The sequence below is a fragment of the Delphinus delphis genome, chromosome 19 (assembly GCF_949987515.2).
Source record: "Delphinus delphis chromosome 19, mDelDel1.2, whole genome shotgun sequence".
Lineage (NCBI taxonomy): Eukaryota > Metazoa > Chordata > Mammalia > Artiodactyla > Delphinidae > Delphinus > Delphinus delphis.
This window is the reverse complement of record NC_082701.1, coordinates 17922224-17939758: the sequence shown is the minus strand read 5'-3', so window position 1 is coordinate 17939758 and position 17535 is coordinate 17922224. Positions and strand designations below refer to the sequence as shown.

The following is a 17535-nucleotide window of genomic DNA, read 5'->3' as shown; positions in this document are numbered from 1 at the left end:
TCGCCTCAGCCTACCTACACTGTGCCAGGACAGTGGAGACAAAATCAATTCCTAGAGGGAGGGATGTGTCGTGCTAGAGACTCATCAGGTAAGCTGTTCGGCCCTGGGATCAGAGCCACACTCTCACCTGTTCCACGTGATCTGGACCACCTCGTTCTCTATGTCCTCAGCGAGCCCCTTCTCAAGAGGCTCGGCAATCATGGTGATCTTGTTCCTGGTCAGAAAGGAAATGGGTAATGAGGAGGGTCAGCAGGTTGACCCTCTAGTCAGAAAGGAAGTGGGTTCTGAGCAGGGTCAGAAGGGTTGTTCCTAAGAAAGGGTGACACAGGAAAGAGCTAAGGCAGTGACATCAGTGAAAGCCACAGGAGCAGAGTAGAGCAAAAGGGCTCATCTTCTTACATTTGAATCTATCACTCTTTAAAAAAGTAAAATTTGGGGCATTTTTTAAAAAAGCTTTAAACAGTGTTAGTTATTAAACGGTGAAACAGCAGAGTTGCTGCTAGGGCAAATTTTAAGGTGGTCATGTTATACAGAGAGAAAAAGTGGCGATTATGAAACCACTGGGAGTAGCTAAGGCAAAGAATTCCACAGCATCATGTCCAAAGGCATAATGAGAGGGCTGGGGTAAAGCTCAGGTATCCTAAGCACCCTCATCCCTAGACTTAGGGGCCTCTATTGGTGATTGGGGTAGAGCTGGGGGCAGGGGAAAGCGACCCCTGTGAGTCCCAGGGTCACTATGCCCCCAGCTTACTTCTTATTGGGAGTTTCAGCAAAGCACTTGAGGGAGGATGTTTCCACGACCGTCTCACAAAACGTGACAACGGGGTCAGCCACCTGAGAAACAAAGTAAACTGTTAGGCAAGGTGTAACTGTTGGAAGGACAACCTTCTGCCAGAGGGGATTCCAAGGTTCCCCTGACGCTACCTCTGCAAGAACCCCTGTCTTTTTTTTTTGCGGTACGCGGGCCTCTCACTGCTGTGGCCTCTCCCGTTGCGGAACACAGGCTCCGGACGCGCAGGCTCAGCGGCCATGGCTCACGGGCGCAGCCGCTCCGCGGCATGTGGGATCCCCCTGGACTGGGGCACAAACCCGTGTCCCCTGCATCGGCAGGCGGACTCTCAACCACTACGCCACCAGGGAAGCCCAGAGAACCCCTGTCTTAATCAGTGTTAGTGACAAGTACCATAGCAGCCTGAGGCTAAAAGTCTGCACCTAAACTAAGAAGCCTGGAAAACTTAGTGTAGCGCACAATTTATATTCCTGAGCCAAGAGTAAGTGGAGATCAGCTTAAGACCTAAATTATAGTCTCCCAAGGTATCTTCCAACAACCATATAGCCGTCCCACCGGCATTCACTGAACACCGTGGGTCTGTCAGAGCTCTGCCTCGACAGACTGACTGGCGAGCGCCTGTTCCATCCTCAGCCCACGACCTCGGGGCAGCACAGCTCCTCCCAGAAGCCCCCACACGGCCTCCTCCCGGAAGAACGCAGCGTCTTCTACAGCACCAGCCCTGGGCTAAGAGGGGCACTTGAGGGCACTCACTCCCATGACCACCACCCATGGCCCTGGAGAAAATGCGTCTGTCCACTGAGACCAAGGCTGTGCGACGGGCAGTTTAACTGAGGGGCTACATTGAGACCTCACCACAAGTCCAGAAGAGCCAGTCCCCACGCTCTCCTCGAAACCATCCACTCTGAGCCCTAATCCCCACAGATGGCTTAGCTGTGCAACCGTTTTCTTCACAAAAGATCAAGAATAACTTTGGCTTGGGAGGCTTGACTCTGAACGTTTGATACTGAGAATAATCCCCACCGAAGGAGGCAAACCGGATTTCCAATCCTTCCCACACAGGGAGCAACAGGTCATGCTTTTCCCACGCAGATCTCCTCCTCTGGACCACCCTTCTCCCCTTGGGCCTTCCTGGGGACTCAAGGGTTTGGCTGCTTGTAAAATCAGCCTGGAGCTGTGAGCCAAGCTCCTGGCCAAGCAGGCGCCAAAGAAAGGAGCGGCTGCTTTACCTTGATGTCTATCTCCGAGTACATCTTCCGCAAATCGTGCATCACACAGTCCAGGTAGAGCTCCCCAGTACCCAGGATCACGTGCTCACCAGATTCTTCCACCTGAAACACAAGGACCCTGGTGGTCACAGCCTGGACTCTCTTGTGGCAGCAACACAGACAGAGACAGCATCAAGGCTAGAACCCAGAAGGAGGTGCCCAAGCCCACTATCAGAAAAGCCACTGGTCAGTGTTGGTTCCAGCCTCTTCAGGAAGGATCAGTGGGGAGCAGTGACCTATGAGTCAGTCCTCAAGACACCCGGACCACCGAGCACAGTGCTACTGGGTGTGAGGTCACGGACTGAATTAACATCTTAGCCATTTAGGGAAAACCCTGCTCTGTGGATATAAGCTGACCCTGTAGCCCTGGCCAACTCCTCAGAAAGCTATGCTGGCAGGCTCAGAGTGACTCACTTTTCCCTGTGTGTTTTCTGGAAAATCAATTCAAAGTGTACTTTCCAGGAATCACCTTTCCTATCTAAAGACGCTTGTGTAAGATGCACACACACGTGCATACAGGCCCATACACATAAACAGGGGTCTTGTACTGCCTTCAAATGACAATTAACAGACAGGGACCAGTCCCTGATGTAGGCTGCCGGAAGCAGCAGATCAGAGCCACCCGATGGACAGGAAGCAGAGTGCGGCACAAGCAAAGACCCCTCAGCCTGGGCACACAGGGCTCGGCAGCGACTGCTGCCTCGGGCCTACCTTGGTGGTGAGAGACGGATAGCTCTTGTTGACCTTGCGGAGGCCGTCCAGCATCTTGGGCAGCTCAGAGGGGTTGACTGGCTCCACAGCAATCTTGATAACAGATGTGGTGTTGAACTTCAAGGGCCGGAAAATCTGAGCCTGAGACCCAAAATGCAGAGCAGTGAGGACACCTGCCCTGAGCAGGCACAGACAGTGCAAAGGTCAGGGAGAAGCTGAGGACCTGCTGGGGAGCGGACTATCCCCCCCACCTGGAGCTAGGGCGCTGCTCGGAGGCAACCTGAAGGGCCGTTTATTCCCACATATGTTGGCAGAACAAAAAGAGGAGAGAAAGAATAAAAGGATCCCTTCTAACTCCTAGCATTCAGTACAAGGAGAATCCAGCAGGGTCAGATCTGGAAGGCTGAGCCCATGCTGAGGCCTGGCAGCAGGAAGCAGCAGTGGCTCCGGGTTCATCCCCTGCATGTTCTGCTGCTTGTTGCTCACGTGTGCTGCGGCTCCTTGTCACCCTCTAGCTTAAGCCAATCTAGTTGCCTCTTCCAAAACTCTACCTCCTCATTGCCTCGGGGTTCAGTTATGGTCGCGGTCTTCACAATTGGTTGATCGACACCTTCAATCAGAACCCAGTTGCCAGCAGGAACACGGTTCACTTCGATGTGGTACCTGGAGCAGCATCCAATAAGCAGCAATGGAACTTGGGCAGAGTATTCCAGAGTAGTTATTCATTCCATAAAAATTTACTGAGTACCCGCTCTGTGCCAGGCACTGAGCCAGGAGCAGGGTGAGCAAAACAGATACATTCTAGCAGGGGAGGGATGCGATAAACTATCAGTCATATGGCCACACATATGCGTGGTTACAAACCGATGCGCGCCATGGGAGAAAAGTGCAAGGCACAACATGAGGACAGAACAGGCAAAGCTAATTCCAGTTAGATGTTGGTAGTAAGCAAACCACTGCCCAAGGGGCAGAATGTAAGGAGTTGCCAAAAGCACCACAGAAGATACTGCAGCTCTCCTAGCTCTTCAATTTTCTCCTGCTTCTAGAGAATGGGGTGAACTTGGGGGAAAAAGGGGCTGTTGGCAAGGTGCAGCAGCCACCCCAGGAACAGGACAGCCTCGGTTCGGCTTTCTAGCTAAAACGCCAAACTGAGGAACTGACGAGCAGCCCGGACACGCAAGCGAAGTTTAATTCTGCAGACTGGGATGCTACAAGGGATCCAGCAAAGTCTTTATCTTAGTCAAAAAATAGTCAGTGGAGTTTGGGAAATAATTTCTTTCGGAGAAACATAAAGGTTATGATTTAAAGAACACAGAAGAGGAAGACAAGATTAAGATGAGTGAACATGGAAATCCTGCTACAAGTTTATACAAACCATCCAAAAGGCAAAGGCAGGGCTCTTGGCATTATCTCAACAGTAGCTGCCTTGTGACCCTAGCAACCTTGGACAGTAAGAACCAGAAGTCAACAGATCTGCTGAAGGAGTGTCCATCTTACCCCCATCATAGGCGGCTACTGTGTTTCCAAGGAGGACCACCCCTTTCAGCTCGCCGGGGCAGTTCCAGTGCAGAGGCCCAGGCATGCCCCTAGGGGCCCTGGTTGGCAGTACCTGGCCACGGAGATCCAAAGGCGGCCCACGGTGCATATCTGGGAGTCCTCCTCATCCTCCAGGGTGTAGTTCTCTCCCAGCACCTTCACAGGCTGCCCAGCATGGATGGTGCCACTTAGCACCCGGCCGAAGGCATGAAACTGAACCCCATCGTCTGTGCTGTACATCTTGGTAGTGTGGCACATCAGGGGACCCTGGAGGTGGGGACAGGGTGCAGCCTCAACCACATAGACTCTCTGCGTAAGCACCACTGGCTCCACCTTCCTTGTTAGCAATGACGTGAGCTCCACGAGAAGGCAGCCCAGACCGAGAAGAAGATGTGGCAATCTCCTGGGAAAATTCCAACCAAGGCCCACCCCTGCTTAGTTAATAGAAGTCACAGGCATAGCAAAATAAATCTTCCTTTTTCTTGGGGGGGGATGAGGGCACTGGGAAAGAGAAGCAGGTTTAGGATGGTAGAATGGCACTTTTAACTTGCAAGATTATAAGACTAAATTGCCCCAAATTTCCTCCAAAGAAGTAACTCACAATTCTCGACTGGCTGTAACGTTTATGCCAAGAAACTAGATTGCCTAAGGAATGACTAGGAAAGGTTTTTTTAAAAGCCAGGACTGGGACTTTCCTGGCAGTCCAGTGGTTAAGACTCCGCACTTCCACTTCACGGGGCACGGGATCGATCCCTGGTCAGGGAACTAAGATCCCGTGTGCTGTGCGGCAATCAATCAATCAAAAATTAAAAGCCAGGACTGACAAGATCAGTTATCATTCGTTGAATCTTTACTACCTGTCAGGCACCACGCTAAACACAACCGTGACACTTGCTTAATCTTACTTACTTCTCATAACTACCACATACAAATTATTATCATCTCTTTATAGACCAAGACCCTTAGACTCAGAAAGCCTAAACAGTGTTCTCAAGATCACACCAGCATTAGTGGTAACATCGGGCTTTGAATTCAGGTCATTCTGACTACGCCCATTGGGAAGGCCATGTAAGGATGGAAAAGAGGGCATTACTCCTGTGACTGGAAAAGAGTATTCCCCATACAGTAGGGGACAGAAATCAGAGAACCGGGGGGCCACGTTCCCTTACATCAGGGTCACAGTCGCTCATGGCCTCCCCGAGGTCGGAATCCACACCTCCGGTGTAGGTGTGCTCGATCTTGGGCTTGGCGCCCACCTTTGGAGAGGGGATATGCTGCACACACATGTCCACAAAGCCTGTGGAGGGAGAAGAGAAAGCCATTACTATACACTCTCATGGGGGAAGGAAGTGGGGAGTTCTGATCCACTCATGATGGTCAGAAAACTAACAGTGAAGGGACTGCTTTTCAGCTCTAAAAGCTATGGTCCTATGATTGTAGGCAGAAGTGATACCCTGTTTCCTGGGCATATGCTGCTAAGAGATTTGGAATCACACTGATGCCAGGGAAGAGCAAGAAGCAGGTCTAAGGAGTTCCTTGGAACTCAGGTGACAAAAACTTCAGCCAATAAGCCACACAAGAGAGAACCTGCATTGGCACCTTGGGGTGCCTAGCATGTCTGCTTTTAGTTGGGGTCTCCTATGTCAGAATGATGACCAGCCCAGAATGAACCATTAAAATTACGCGCTTTAGGGATTCAGATACCTAATTCCTACCAGACTCGGAATCAAGAGGTTGCTGAGAGGGCCCTTAGCCATCACCTTTCCCACCTCCCTTATTTTACAGATGAGAAATTAGAGTGACAAAAGGATTGAGTGGCTGGCCCGGGATCACCCCATGGGACAGGGCCAGAGTAGGATTAAGACTCAGGTCTTTTCCCAACCAGTCTGGGGCTTGTTTTACTACAGCACCTGCCTTCTGCGTGACTAAAATACGAGAAAGAGAAGCTTGGGGGAAAGAGAGATTGGAGTCTATAACCCATCTCCCAAGTCCCAGCCTGGGGCTTTTCCCACTATTTTACCACACCCACGAGTCCACCTTCCTGACTGCCCTCTGGCAAAAATACCAGAACCTCAGAATCTGTTTCCCCATCCCCTTTACTTGCATGTTCCTCCTGGTAGGGAAATCTAATTGCTTTTGTTTTCCCAAGATAGAATTCTTGGTACCATCCTCTAAGCAAAGCAGCTAGGAAGAAACCCAGGTGCCCTGCATCCTGACCTGCAGTTTACTTAACAGAGGCTCAGATCTCCAAACACCACTGTGGGGTAAGGAAAAGGTCCCCATGATACATGTGGAGGAAATGGTGATGACGACGAGCTCCTTACCTGTGAACTCGCCAAAGAATTTTTTGCAGACCAGCCTGAGCAGGGGGCGGATGTTCAGCTTCAGCTCCTCCTTGGTCAGGTGGATGCCAAGCTCATCCAGGGTCCTCGGGAGGCTGGTGTCCACATCACCCACGACCTGTGACAGAAACAGACACCATGTTAGCTTGAATGATAGCCCCAGTGTGGTGGTACAGAGGACAAGGGGGGCCAAAGGGCAGGAGGAAGGGTCACTGCACTGGGTTCTCTTCTACAGGGAGAGCTCTTGGCAAGGATATCAATTTGGTTTCAGGGAAATCTTTGGTACTTACACTTCAAACCAACAGTGGGTGTAGCAAGCTCAGTTAAATGCCCACACCAGCCAATAAACCTAGCCCTCTCAAACGGACTGTCAGTGCTGCCCCCTGGTGTCCAAAAAGCAGTATCTCACCTCACTCAGGAAATCCCTTACCCTTCCTTCCCTATTTAGAGATTTCTCAGATTTAGAGGATCACTGCACTGGAAGGAACCAAAAAAGGTCACCTAGCAGTCCATCCGCTGTCAGGATGGGGCCAAGCTAAACCGTCCTCAGCAGACTCAAGGACTCTACGGAGACGGACTCTATAAATTTCTTCTTTAATCCATTCTGGTCTCACACAAGATACGAAGTATTTTCCAGCACTAATAAATTTTAATCGTGGTACTTTGTCTTGTTGCTATGTTTTACTATTTTGTCAGTGGAATGGCCACACACATTTTGTGTATGTGTGTGTGTTCACTGTGCACAGTGCTTATTAAACACTTGCATAAACACATAACATTCATAAAGTATAACTGTCTTGGAAGAAAGGTATGTATGAAAATTCCTGTATAACATTATTACCCTTTTAGGTAGCACAAATTCATACAAATGCAATGTTATATTCTTTTCTTTGGAGCATCCCACATGTTTGTTTATTTATTTTCATTGGCGTATAGTTGCTTGGAGCATCCCACATGTTTAACTACATCATTACCACTGTCTGATGCACCCTTTTCAATCTGACAAACATCACATACATACGTGCCCAGAATAGTCATTAGAATCAAGCTCATACAGCCATTCATTTAATGGCTACAAAATACTTCATTTTATGGGGTGTACCGTAATTCATTTAATCAGATTCTCACCGATAAACAAGTATTTCCAGTTTTTTCCCCTTTTCTTGCTGGTATAAATAACACTATAACATATATATATATATTTTTTTTTAAAATATATTTTTATATGTGTATAAAAGTAAAAACTAGAGGACGTTCACGTGAAACAATTATATCTAAGTTAAATCCCCATAACTGAAACTATAATTTCTCAAGTGTCACATTCTTTCGAATAGTCAAAATCTTTGTACATTTCTCCAGGCTGTGCCTTTTCTTTTCTATCTTCCCCCTTTACTCTGATCTCAACAGCACTTAGAGGACTGTAGTGTTCTAGATCCAGAAGATTGGTGACCAACCTCCCTCATACTGAGTTAACACAAAACTGATCAGGTTCAGGGGCAGGGCGAAGACCAAGCTCACCAGCTCTTCCACCTTGCGCTTAGAAGGGCAGACCTGAGCCAGGGGCCTGACACACTCACCTGAGCGAGGATCTTATAGAGGGGCTCCAAGATAAACTCCACGAAGCTCCTCTGGGAGCTGCTGGTTGGGGCCTTTTTGGTGAACTTTCGCCTGAAGAGATCAAGAGTTATGGGAGACCCAGGAGGGAGAAGGCAGTGTCACCAACCCCAAGGGTGTATTTCCTAACTTCTGAATCTGGGCAAGGCCAAGCCTTGAGGGGAAGGAATGTGTGAGATCATACAATCTCCAAACAGAGACTCCTGAGAGGGCATAGGTTATGACGCTCATGAATGCCTGGGCTGAGCTGTGGAGACTTCAAGGGAAATGGCCTCTCACCGTGTTAGAGCTCATGAAGTCAGCTCACTTAGAGGAGAAAAGATGGTAGTTCACGTCTAATAAAAAAGTAGGTTTTAATCTTAGGAACTCTTTGTCTGTCTGCACTTACTGGGAAAATGGATCACGCCTCTAGAGAGTCACTTCCTGCACTCTACTTACGTCTTGGGGTTGAAGTAGATGTCACCCCAGAGTCTTTTAGCAAATTCCTGGTAGTTAATGTCACCTATAAGAGAAGCCATAGAATTATAGTCTACCCAGCAAAGTACTGTTTAAAATTGTTTCATGTGCCGCAAGTGGTTTCTAGCTGAGGAATTCTTGCACCTTCCCCTCCAAGGTCCAGACATTTGTTTCAACCCAGGCAGGCAGACAAGGATACTGAGGCACAAGGGACACGACTGGTCCAAAGTCAACAAGGCGATGCGGGAGCCAAAATGAGCACTCAGGTAGCTCCATCTCCGGCAAGCCTGTGCCTGAGCTATGGACAAGGATACAGTTTATATCCTTTCCTTTGATGCAACAGGCTCAACTGCCTACATGCTATCCTCTGTGTGCACCTGTTACCGCCCCTTCCTGCAGTGGATCTTAGTAGTTCCTTCATTCCTTCCTGACCCACAGAAGCTCTACTCCGCTGCCAGTGTGGGCAACCTCCCAGCTGCAGCACCACGCTGAGGCTCCGACTAGCCCTCAACCTCTAGAAGGCACACACCCAGCCCTCTGGAGAGAAAACACCAAAGCTAACCATGGTGTCATCTTTTACCAATTGATATTTTTAGCTTGACTGCAACTGCTGATCCTCATCAGACTGAAGTAAGCAATTGTGGCTTTTAAAATTCAAGATCTTCTGAGTCCAGAGCTCCTCTAACGTTCAGTTAGATCCCTGATATCACCAGCTGTCTCATGGATGTTTCTAACCCAGATGTCACACTGCAATCTCTTTCTCGAGAAGCCACAGAGGAAATTCATCACCTTTTCCCTAAAGCCACATTCTCTCAGACTTTTCGCTACCTTTCAGTGAGGCCATCATCGGCACTACAACCAAGCTCAAAATCTTTGTTGCCCACTTGGTTAATGACCACGTTTCCCTTCTTTCCCACATTAGTTACTTTCATCCTCTCTCCTCCGTGAACCGCTGTTTCTTTTCCACACCTCTATTACTGCACTTAACGTACACTGTATTATGATCACTGGAGTGAGCTGCCCGAGCACTCACAAGAACCAGGCCTAGTGCGTAACAGACGTTTAATACATGCTTACTCAAAGAATGAGTGAACACCTCTCCAATCCCCCTGCCCCCTTTCAACCTCAAAGATAACATCCGGCCAATAATCACAATCCTGTATCTGCATATTGGCGAAAATGTCTAAATAAGTGTCCCTTCCCTCATCCTTTCCTCTCTGGCCTATCTTCCATCAGCTTTGCACATATCACCCCACCCCAATCTTTACTAGTTCCTAACTGCCTACAGGATAAAGTCTAAATTCCTTAACCTCGCATTCCAACCCTCCCCACTGTGGCCCCAACCCAGCCTCCCAGTAGTTTTACTTGAACTCTTCTCCTTGCTGGAACAGTCCACTATTCCTGAACAGCCGCCCGTGGGCCAACACCACCTGCCTCCATGCCTCCCCTCCCAGCCCAGCGAGTCTGGACATCCTGGCTCCCCACTCCACCGTCAAGGCCCCATCTCCTTCACGCAGCCTCCCCTGGGCCTTTGGAGCTCTACCTGCCTACGGCAGCCACCAGGCACTAAGCCTACACCACCTTACACTGTCATTCATCACTGTGGGATTCTGTCTGCCCACTGGATGAAGTTCCCAGGAGTCAGAGATTATTCATCATGCCTTGTGTTCCTAGTAAGAAGACATGGTATCAGTTTTGGCAGGATGATGTGATAAAAAAAGCACCAAAGTGGATTCTAGTCCCAACCCCATCAGTAAGTTCTGTGTCCCTGGGCACAGCTTTCCCACATGTAAAACGATGGGGAATGGCTCAGTGATCTCTGATTCCTTCCAGTGCTGACTTTCTAAAAGTCCATACGTGGCTTTTCATAATGATGCTGGGGCTCACAGCTGGCTTCTTCGGAAACTAACAGTGGGTTCCAAGGGTGAGTAATAACCTCTCCTGAGGCTCAGAGCCATTTTCAGTCAGAAACTGAATCGTCAATACATTATAATTATAGAAACAATCTTGGATTTTGCTTCATATGTTGATACAAAGAACATTCAGAAACATAACCTGGAACTTTGTTCAGGTGAATTTCATTTACTGTCTGTCCATCTATACATTTTTAAAAAAAGAGCCATTTGGAAACAACCAAAATATATGTCTAATGATGAGAAAGCGAATAAGTTATAGTACATCTATACAGCGGACCAATAGGCAGTTACATAAAATCATTTTTTTTTTGCGGTACGCGGGCCTCTCACTGTTGTGGCCTCTCCCGTTGCGGAGCACAGGCTCCGACGCGCAGGCTCAGCGGCCATGGCTCACGGGCCCAGCCGCTCCGCCGCATGCGGGATCTTCCCGGACCGGGGCACGAACCCGTGTCCCCTGCATCGGCAGGCGGACTCTCAACCACTGCGCCACCAGGGAAGCCCCATAAAATCATTTTTATCAATAAATTTTAATAGGCAAATTATTGTGATCTAATGCTAAGTGAATATTTACCTTATGCTATTATACTATATGTATATATATATTATGATCTCTTTTATGTAAAACACTGAACTGAGAAAGAAGGAACTATCTCAGAATATTTGCAGTGGTTATGGTAATGAGGTTATGGGTGAATTTTGTTTCCTTCACATTTTACTGTATTTTCCACTTTTCTAAATAAGGATGCAGTAAATACGTATGTATTTTAAAAAACACCAAGTTTCAATTGGTCCATTATATTCACCAGAGCAAACGTTTCCACGTTTTAGAGTAGGCAGGACCAGTGACTGGAGAGAACACTGGTGCCCCAGCGCCAGTGCTGACTAGCTGTGAGGCCTCTCACTGAGCCTGTCTCCTTAGCTCCAAAAATGGGGGTGACAAAGACCTCTGTGAGGAAGTACAGACACACAGGCTGCAGACTGACACCCAGGACATGGTTCCTACTAGATCTGAGGGAACTGGGGAGGTACAGAGGTGGAGCGCACGGGAACCTCTTGAGAGTTGGGGAGCTGGTCCCAGGGTTCTGGTGTTGTGGCTCCAGGGGCCTATAAAATCATTCCACTGGACGTCCCAATGGGCTGCAAATCCAAATGGAGTTCTCAAGTGGGCCTACAAAACTTCTGCCTGGATACAGTTGGAAAGACAGCTAGAAGCACAACCAGTGAGAGAAATTCCATCTCTGAGAGAGGCCTGGATGGCTTTGGGGCCATGGATAATTCCTTCTTGACAAAATCTGTTTCACTCTAGGAGAGATTCTTATTCCTAACTTGAGCTCCCTCTTCACCCATTTCTTCCCAGGCACCTTTATCCTTCTATTTATTGTTTGGAAAGCAGTTAGCCTGAGGAAGGAGCCTAGGTGCCAAAAAGAGCCCCAGATGTGAAGACAACACTTGATAAAATGCCTGCCTCCGACAGGGAACTCTGGCATGAAGCCCATTTCTAAGCCATTCAGCAGGAAAGGCACACATGACTCTGGGGAAGCTGGAGAGACAGACTGCCAGCCAGAGCTTACCAAAGGTGTCAGCGTAGATCTTGGCAAAGGAGCCCAGTGTGAAGCAGATGCTGTACTGGGAGCTGGAGAAGCAGACGTTGCCCAGGAGCGGGGAAAGGATTAGGTTCTCGTCAGTGGAATACATGCTGAAACAGAGACAGCCGTGAGTGCAGAGCCAGCTGGGCAGCAATGCCGGCGCGATGCCAAGGGTGAAGGGCGCAGGGACTCAATATCACAGCTTCTTTCCAGCCCTCACCCTCAGAAGGGGCTTGCATAATACACTCAGCTTTGCCAACAGCCTGGTCCAAGAAAGTGACATGATGGAGCTGTACCCTAACCCCCAGTAACAAAGTGATTTCCCAGAGCTGGAAACATTCTGCGTGATCTTTAAGAAGTTAACTGCGCCGGGCAAGGGGAAACTTGGAGGACAGAGACAAAGACCTTGGAACACAGGAAACTAATCTAATGTGATAAGATTAGAGAAATCCAACATTTTAGAGAAATCTCAATTTCACAAACAGAAACACCAGTATAAGTAAATGAATGAATGAATGAATGAAGAAAAAGCAACTCTGCCCCCTGCTCTCACTGCCCTACTCTTTATTGCCTTGTTTGGCTTTGCTTTACAAATTCACGTTAAAACGTTCGGTCTTAAAAGCCATGCAGAAGCCACAGCACCCCAAGTTCACTAGCATTTATAACAAAACCAGCTGTACACAGGGATCAAATCCACAACCCTAGCCTTTCTGACACCCTGCTTTACGGAATTTCTTTTCTTTCTAAAAAATATTTATTTATTTGGCTGCATCAGGTCTTAGTTGCAGCGTGCAGAATCTTTTTAGCTGCAGCATGCGAACTCTTAGTTGCGGCATGTGGGATCTAGTTCCCTGACCAGGGATCGAACCCGGGCCCCCTGTGTTGGAAGCGCAGAGTCTCAGCCACTGGACCACCAGGGAAGTCCCTGGAATTTCTTAATTTAGAAATAAAAGTACTGGCTTATCAAGAGTACTCCCCTACCATACTCCCAAGTTACGGTCCCCAGAGGCAATTGCTTTCAACTCTTTTAAAGGTACTTCTAGAGCATTCACCTCGATATTTCTAAATAATATGTTCATGTTACTATTTCTTTTTCTTTTTTTTTTTTTTTGGCTGCATTGGGTCTTCATTGCTGTGCGCGGGTTTTCTCTAGTTGCGGCGAGTGGGGGCTGCTCTTCGTTGCTGAACACAGGCTCTATCTAGGTGGCGGGCTTCAGTAATTGTGGCACGTGGGCTTAGTAGTTGTGGCTTGCAGGCTCTAGAGCGCAGGCTCAGTAGTTGTGGCGCACGGGCTTAGTTGCTCCGCGGCATGTGGGATCTTCGCGGACCAGGGCTTGAACCCGTGTCCCCTGCATTGGCAGGTGGATTCTTAACCACTGAGCCACCAGGGAAGCCCCATGTAGCTATTTCTTGTTTGGTCGTTGAGATGTGACTTCTTGACTTCCTACTCTGGTAGATCAGGATTTAGCCCTGTCCAAGCCGTCCCCCCTTTAGAGAAGTTTATCATTTCATCTTTTGGACTCCGGCCATTATACGGGCTCCAGTCATTCTCAGCCCTTCCAGTGACAGGGAGAAGATACCCCTGTTGAGAACCAGCATTACAAACTGGGGGGTGGCGGGGGTGGGGTGTCTGAAGGTGAACCTGTCCCTGGCCACGAGAGTACTGTCCCTGATCCTCAGCTGGAGAGGAATTCTCTCAGGAGGACAGCCTCCTCCCAGGTCCTTCAACAGGCCTCAAAAAGTCATCCAGTACATCCTTCAGCCTACAGATAAAACTGTCTTTAAGAATATACTTAGGGAGTTCCCTGGCGGTTCAGTGATTAGGACTCCACACTTCCACTGCTAAGGGCCCGGATTGGATCCCTGGTGGGGGAACTAAGATCCCACAAGCTGTGCGGTGTGGCCAAAAAAAACTATATTTAAGCTATTCTTCAAAGCCACCTTGGTACTGTATTCTAAGGTCTCCCAACCATCACTCATAAACCCCAAATCCATCTTGTTGAAAAGCAGCTTCAACAAGAAATAAAAGCCAACAGTTCCTTCTCTTACTGAGTCTGTACCAGTAAGGTAATAGCAGCTAACATTACTCATCAATCAGCTACTGTCTGCTGAGCACTGTGCTAAGTGTGTTACATTGGCTGTCTTTAATTTCTTGTAACATCTCATTGGGCAAATATTACTATTCCCTTCTTACAGAAGCAGAAACTGAGGCTCTATGAGCTTAAGGACTCTGCCCAACTTTACATGGTTGGTTCTGAGAAGACGAGACTGATTCTAGAGCTCAGGGTACTGACTGCAGTACTAAATTGAGGACGTGCGGCGAGCTGCATATCTGGTTAAGGAGCAGAGTTAACAAGGCCAAGGAGGTGGAGTCAATCCCTGCAGAGCCACAGAATGCGCCTCTAGCTGTGTCCAACAAGCTTGTCAATGCACGCCAAGGAATCAGAGTTGCCCCCAGAGGTGTTCAAGGTTAAGATTTATAAAAACCAGAGTGCCGAGGACAGGAGGTCCACTCCCAGGGTTCCTCTACCTTATTAATCCGTTGACCTCATCTACAATGTGACGCAGCTTGTAATAGGCATCAGTGGGGGGCAGCTTCAGCTCTAGGATCAGCCGGTCAATCTTGTTGATGCACACGGTGACCGCCAGCCTCTCCTGCACGGCGTGCTTGATCAGCCGCTCTGTGTTCAGCATCACCTGAGAGACACAAGGCTCAGAAGGTGGTGATGAGAGCAAAGAGGGCAGAACAGTCCAGAGCAGAGCCAAAAAAGGTGCTATTTAAAAATATGAAGAATGTGGAAAAGAGGAAATAGATTGTTGGGGGGAAGCAGAGGGTATCTTGCCCAATGGCAGATTCAGGAATTTTAAGAGGTGACCTTGCAGGATTGAGAAATGAATAAATACACTGATGATGTTGGGAGCCAGGTTTCTCAGTGCCAGAGAAGGAACCAAGGAAGGCTTGGGAAGAAGCTGTGGTGCTGAAATGGAATTGTGGGTATTAGGATAAATTGATTTTTTTCTTCTCTTCTACTGTGTTAATAGTTTTTAATATGTATGTGTAGAAACAGTTACAGATACGTATGGGTGTATATTATCTGTGTTCAGTGGAAAGTCCTAGAAACAATGTGTCCCAGTAGCAATGAACATACTTTGACCTTTGTTTCTAAGTATCTGTGCTCACTATAAGGAGCCGAAGCTCTATGGAGAAATGGCTGATTCCAGGATTGGGGCAGGGAAAGTACAAGATGAGTTTAAGACATCTTTTTGTGCCTGAAAAAAGACAGGGCATGTCAAAAGGATAAAGGAGCCAGCCTGAAGGAGTTCTCACTAGCCAAATCTGGGATAACTAGAGTATCAAAAGATATAAAGATACTAGTGGATTATAACCCGCCGAGTAAAATAAAAATCCGTGTATCCATACGGATAATAAATAAGCAAATGGAGAAGGGAAATCTCTTCCTTACAACAGAATTCCAACCAATAAATATAGAACAAATAGTAAGAGTTAGAAAATCACCATTTGCAACTATTATATCAATAAGCTAGGAATGACCAATGGATGATAAAACTGGTAAAGTTTGATAAGGAATAACATGTATACATAGACTCAAGGTAATCGCCCCATAAATCAGTTATTACAAAGGGGGAAAACAGTAACTTTACATTGGAGAAGCCTGGCACACCCACCTTAACCAAGTGATCAAAGTTAACATCACCATCATGGGCCTTCTGATGTGATGGACTAATAAGATCACAACTGTGCTGATATAGTATTCCTGCCCCAAATAACCTGAACCTAATCATGAGGAAACATTAGACAAACCCTGATTGAGAGACAGTCTACAAAATAAATGGCCTATATACTTCAAAAATGCCAATGTCATAAAAGACCAAGAAAGGTAAAAGAAGAATTCCAATTAAAAGAGACATGAAAACTAAATGTTATGCATGATCCTGGATTAGGAAAAAAAATTCTATAAGGGACATTATTGGGACAATTAGTGAGACTGACTAAGGTCTACAGAAAAAGATCTGTACAACAATATTGTATCAACGTTGAATTCCCAGATTCTGGTAAGTGTATTATGATTATGTAAGTGAATGTCCTTGTTCTTAGGAAATACATTCTGAAATATTTTATTTTCAAATGGTTCAAGGGGAAAACACATACGTGTGAGTGCATATGTACATGTACAGACACAGAATGACAAATGAGGGTGTTCTCTGTACTACTGCAACTTTTCAGTAAGTTTGAAATTACTCCAAGATGAAGTCAATTTTTAAAAAGGTAACCCTGGCTCCCTCTGCTGGCTATCTCACCGATGACAACATGAATGAGGTTAGCCAAATTACCTAATCTTTGGGCCTTTTAACTCTAATCTCTCTTTACCTTAGACAAATTAATTAACATTTAAAATTCTCCTCCCTCCCTTTTATTTACCTTTGTCATTTTTGTGTTTCTGAATGACAATGGGTCCTATCATTTTGAGCTTCACTGGGCAGGGAGTGAGGGACTCACTGAGAACTAATTTTGACTTTCATTTGTTGCCCTAATTTTAGAGCAAAGGTGAGCCTTAATCCCACAGACTCTCACGTTCTCTAATTCCCAGCTCACTCAGAGCTCTGGGCATTGTGTGCGGCAAACATGACAGGGAAGAGGGGTCCTGAGGGAACTGACGCAGACTTACGCCCTCAGCAGCATCGATGAAAAGGACCACTCCATCTGAGATGCGCAAGCCAGCTGTGACCTCGTCAGAAAAATTCACGTGTCCTGAAAAGCAAATACCAAGTAAGTCGCCACTTGTGCGGTGGCAGGATGAGGCACGATTAACTTGTACGTGGTCTGTGGGGCACTGCAAAGCATGTGAACCCACAAATACCGCCTTCTCTTCTCCCCACAGCTCCCTGCAGTGTGCCAAGTTCTACGTTAGAGTCACATCCTTGGATTACGCTTTTATACAGGAGGCCCCCAAACATAAAGAAAGCATTTTATCAAGGAGGGCACAACACATTCAACTCGCAGACTAAACCAGTCTAATCAGCAGTGAACAGAGTTCTGCGGGACAGAAGACAATTTGGAAGCAGGAAACAGGGCAAAGGAGGGCCTGGAGCACGTGAGCCAGTTCCTGGCAAGGTGGTGCTGGTGGGTGCGGGTAGGGGTCGGGGCTGAGAGGTACGAGGGCATCGGGCATCTGATGGGGCAAAGAAGGCCAATCTGTCAAAACCCAAATTTTCCTATTTAAAAAAAGGGAACCCTGAGTTGGTCCTTCTCAAAGAGAAAGTCAGCCACAGGGTGAGGTATGCTGCTTCTATGGT

At 47.5% G+C, this 17535-nt stretch overlaps 1 protein-coding gene across 1 annotated transcript in view; it reads right to left on the bottom strand.

Annotated features, from left to right (window-relative positions):
- EFTUD2 (elongation factor Tu GTP binding domain containing 2) overlaps window positions 1-17535 on the bottom strand; it is a 33169-nt gene that overhangs the window by 3468 nt on the left and 12166 nt on the right. Inside the window, exons 9-21 of the mRNA XM_059997734.1 lie at window positions 16908-16990; window positions 14750-14916; window positions 12205-12329; window positions 8700-8763; window positions 8225-8315; window positions 6630-6765; window positions 5475-5602; window positions 4379-4572; window positions 3321-3432; window positions 2770-2910; window positions 2020-2121; window positions 752-834; window positions 128-214 (exon numbers count right to left, since the gene is read on the bottom strand). Of these exons, the coding sequence (XP_059853717.1) occupies window positions 128-214; window positions 752-834; window positions 2020-2121; window positions 2770-2910; window positions 3321-3432; window positions 4379-4572; window positions 5475-5602; window positions 6630-6765; window positions 8225-8315; window positions 8700-8763; window positions 12205-12329; window positions 14750-14916; window positions 16908-16990 (1513 nt within the window). The remainder of the gene's footprint in view (window positions 1-127; window positions 215-751; window positions 835-2019; window positions 2122-2769; window positions 2911-3320; window positions 3433-4378; window positions 4573-5474; window positions 5603-6629; window positions 6766-8224; window positions 8316-8699; window positions 8764-12204; window positions 12330-14749; window positions 14917-16907; window positions 16991-17535) is intronic.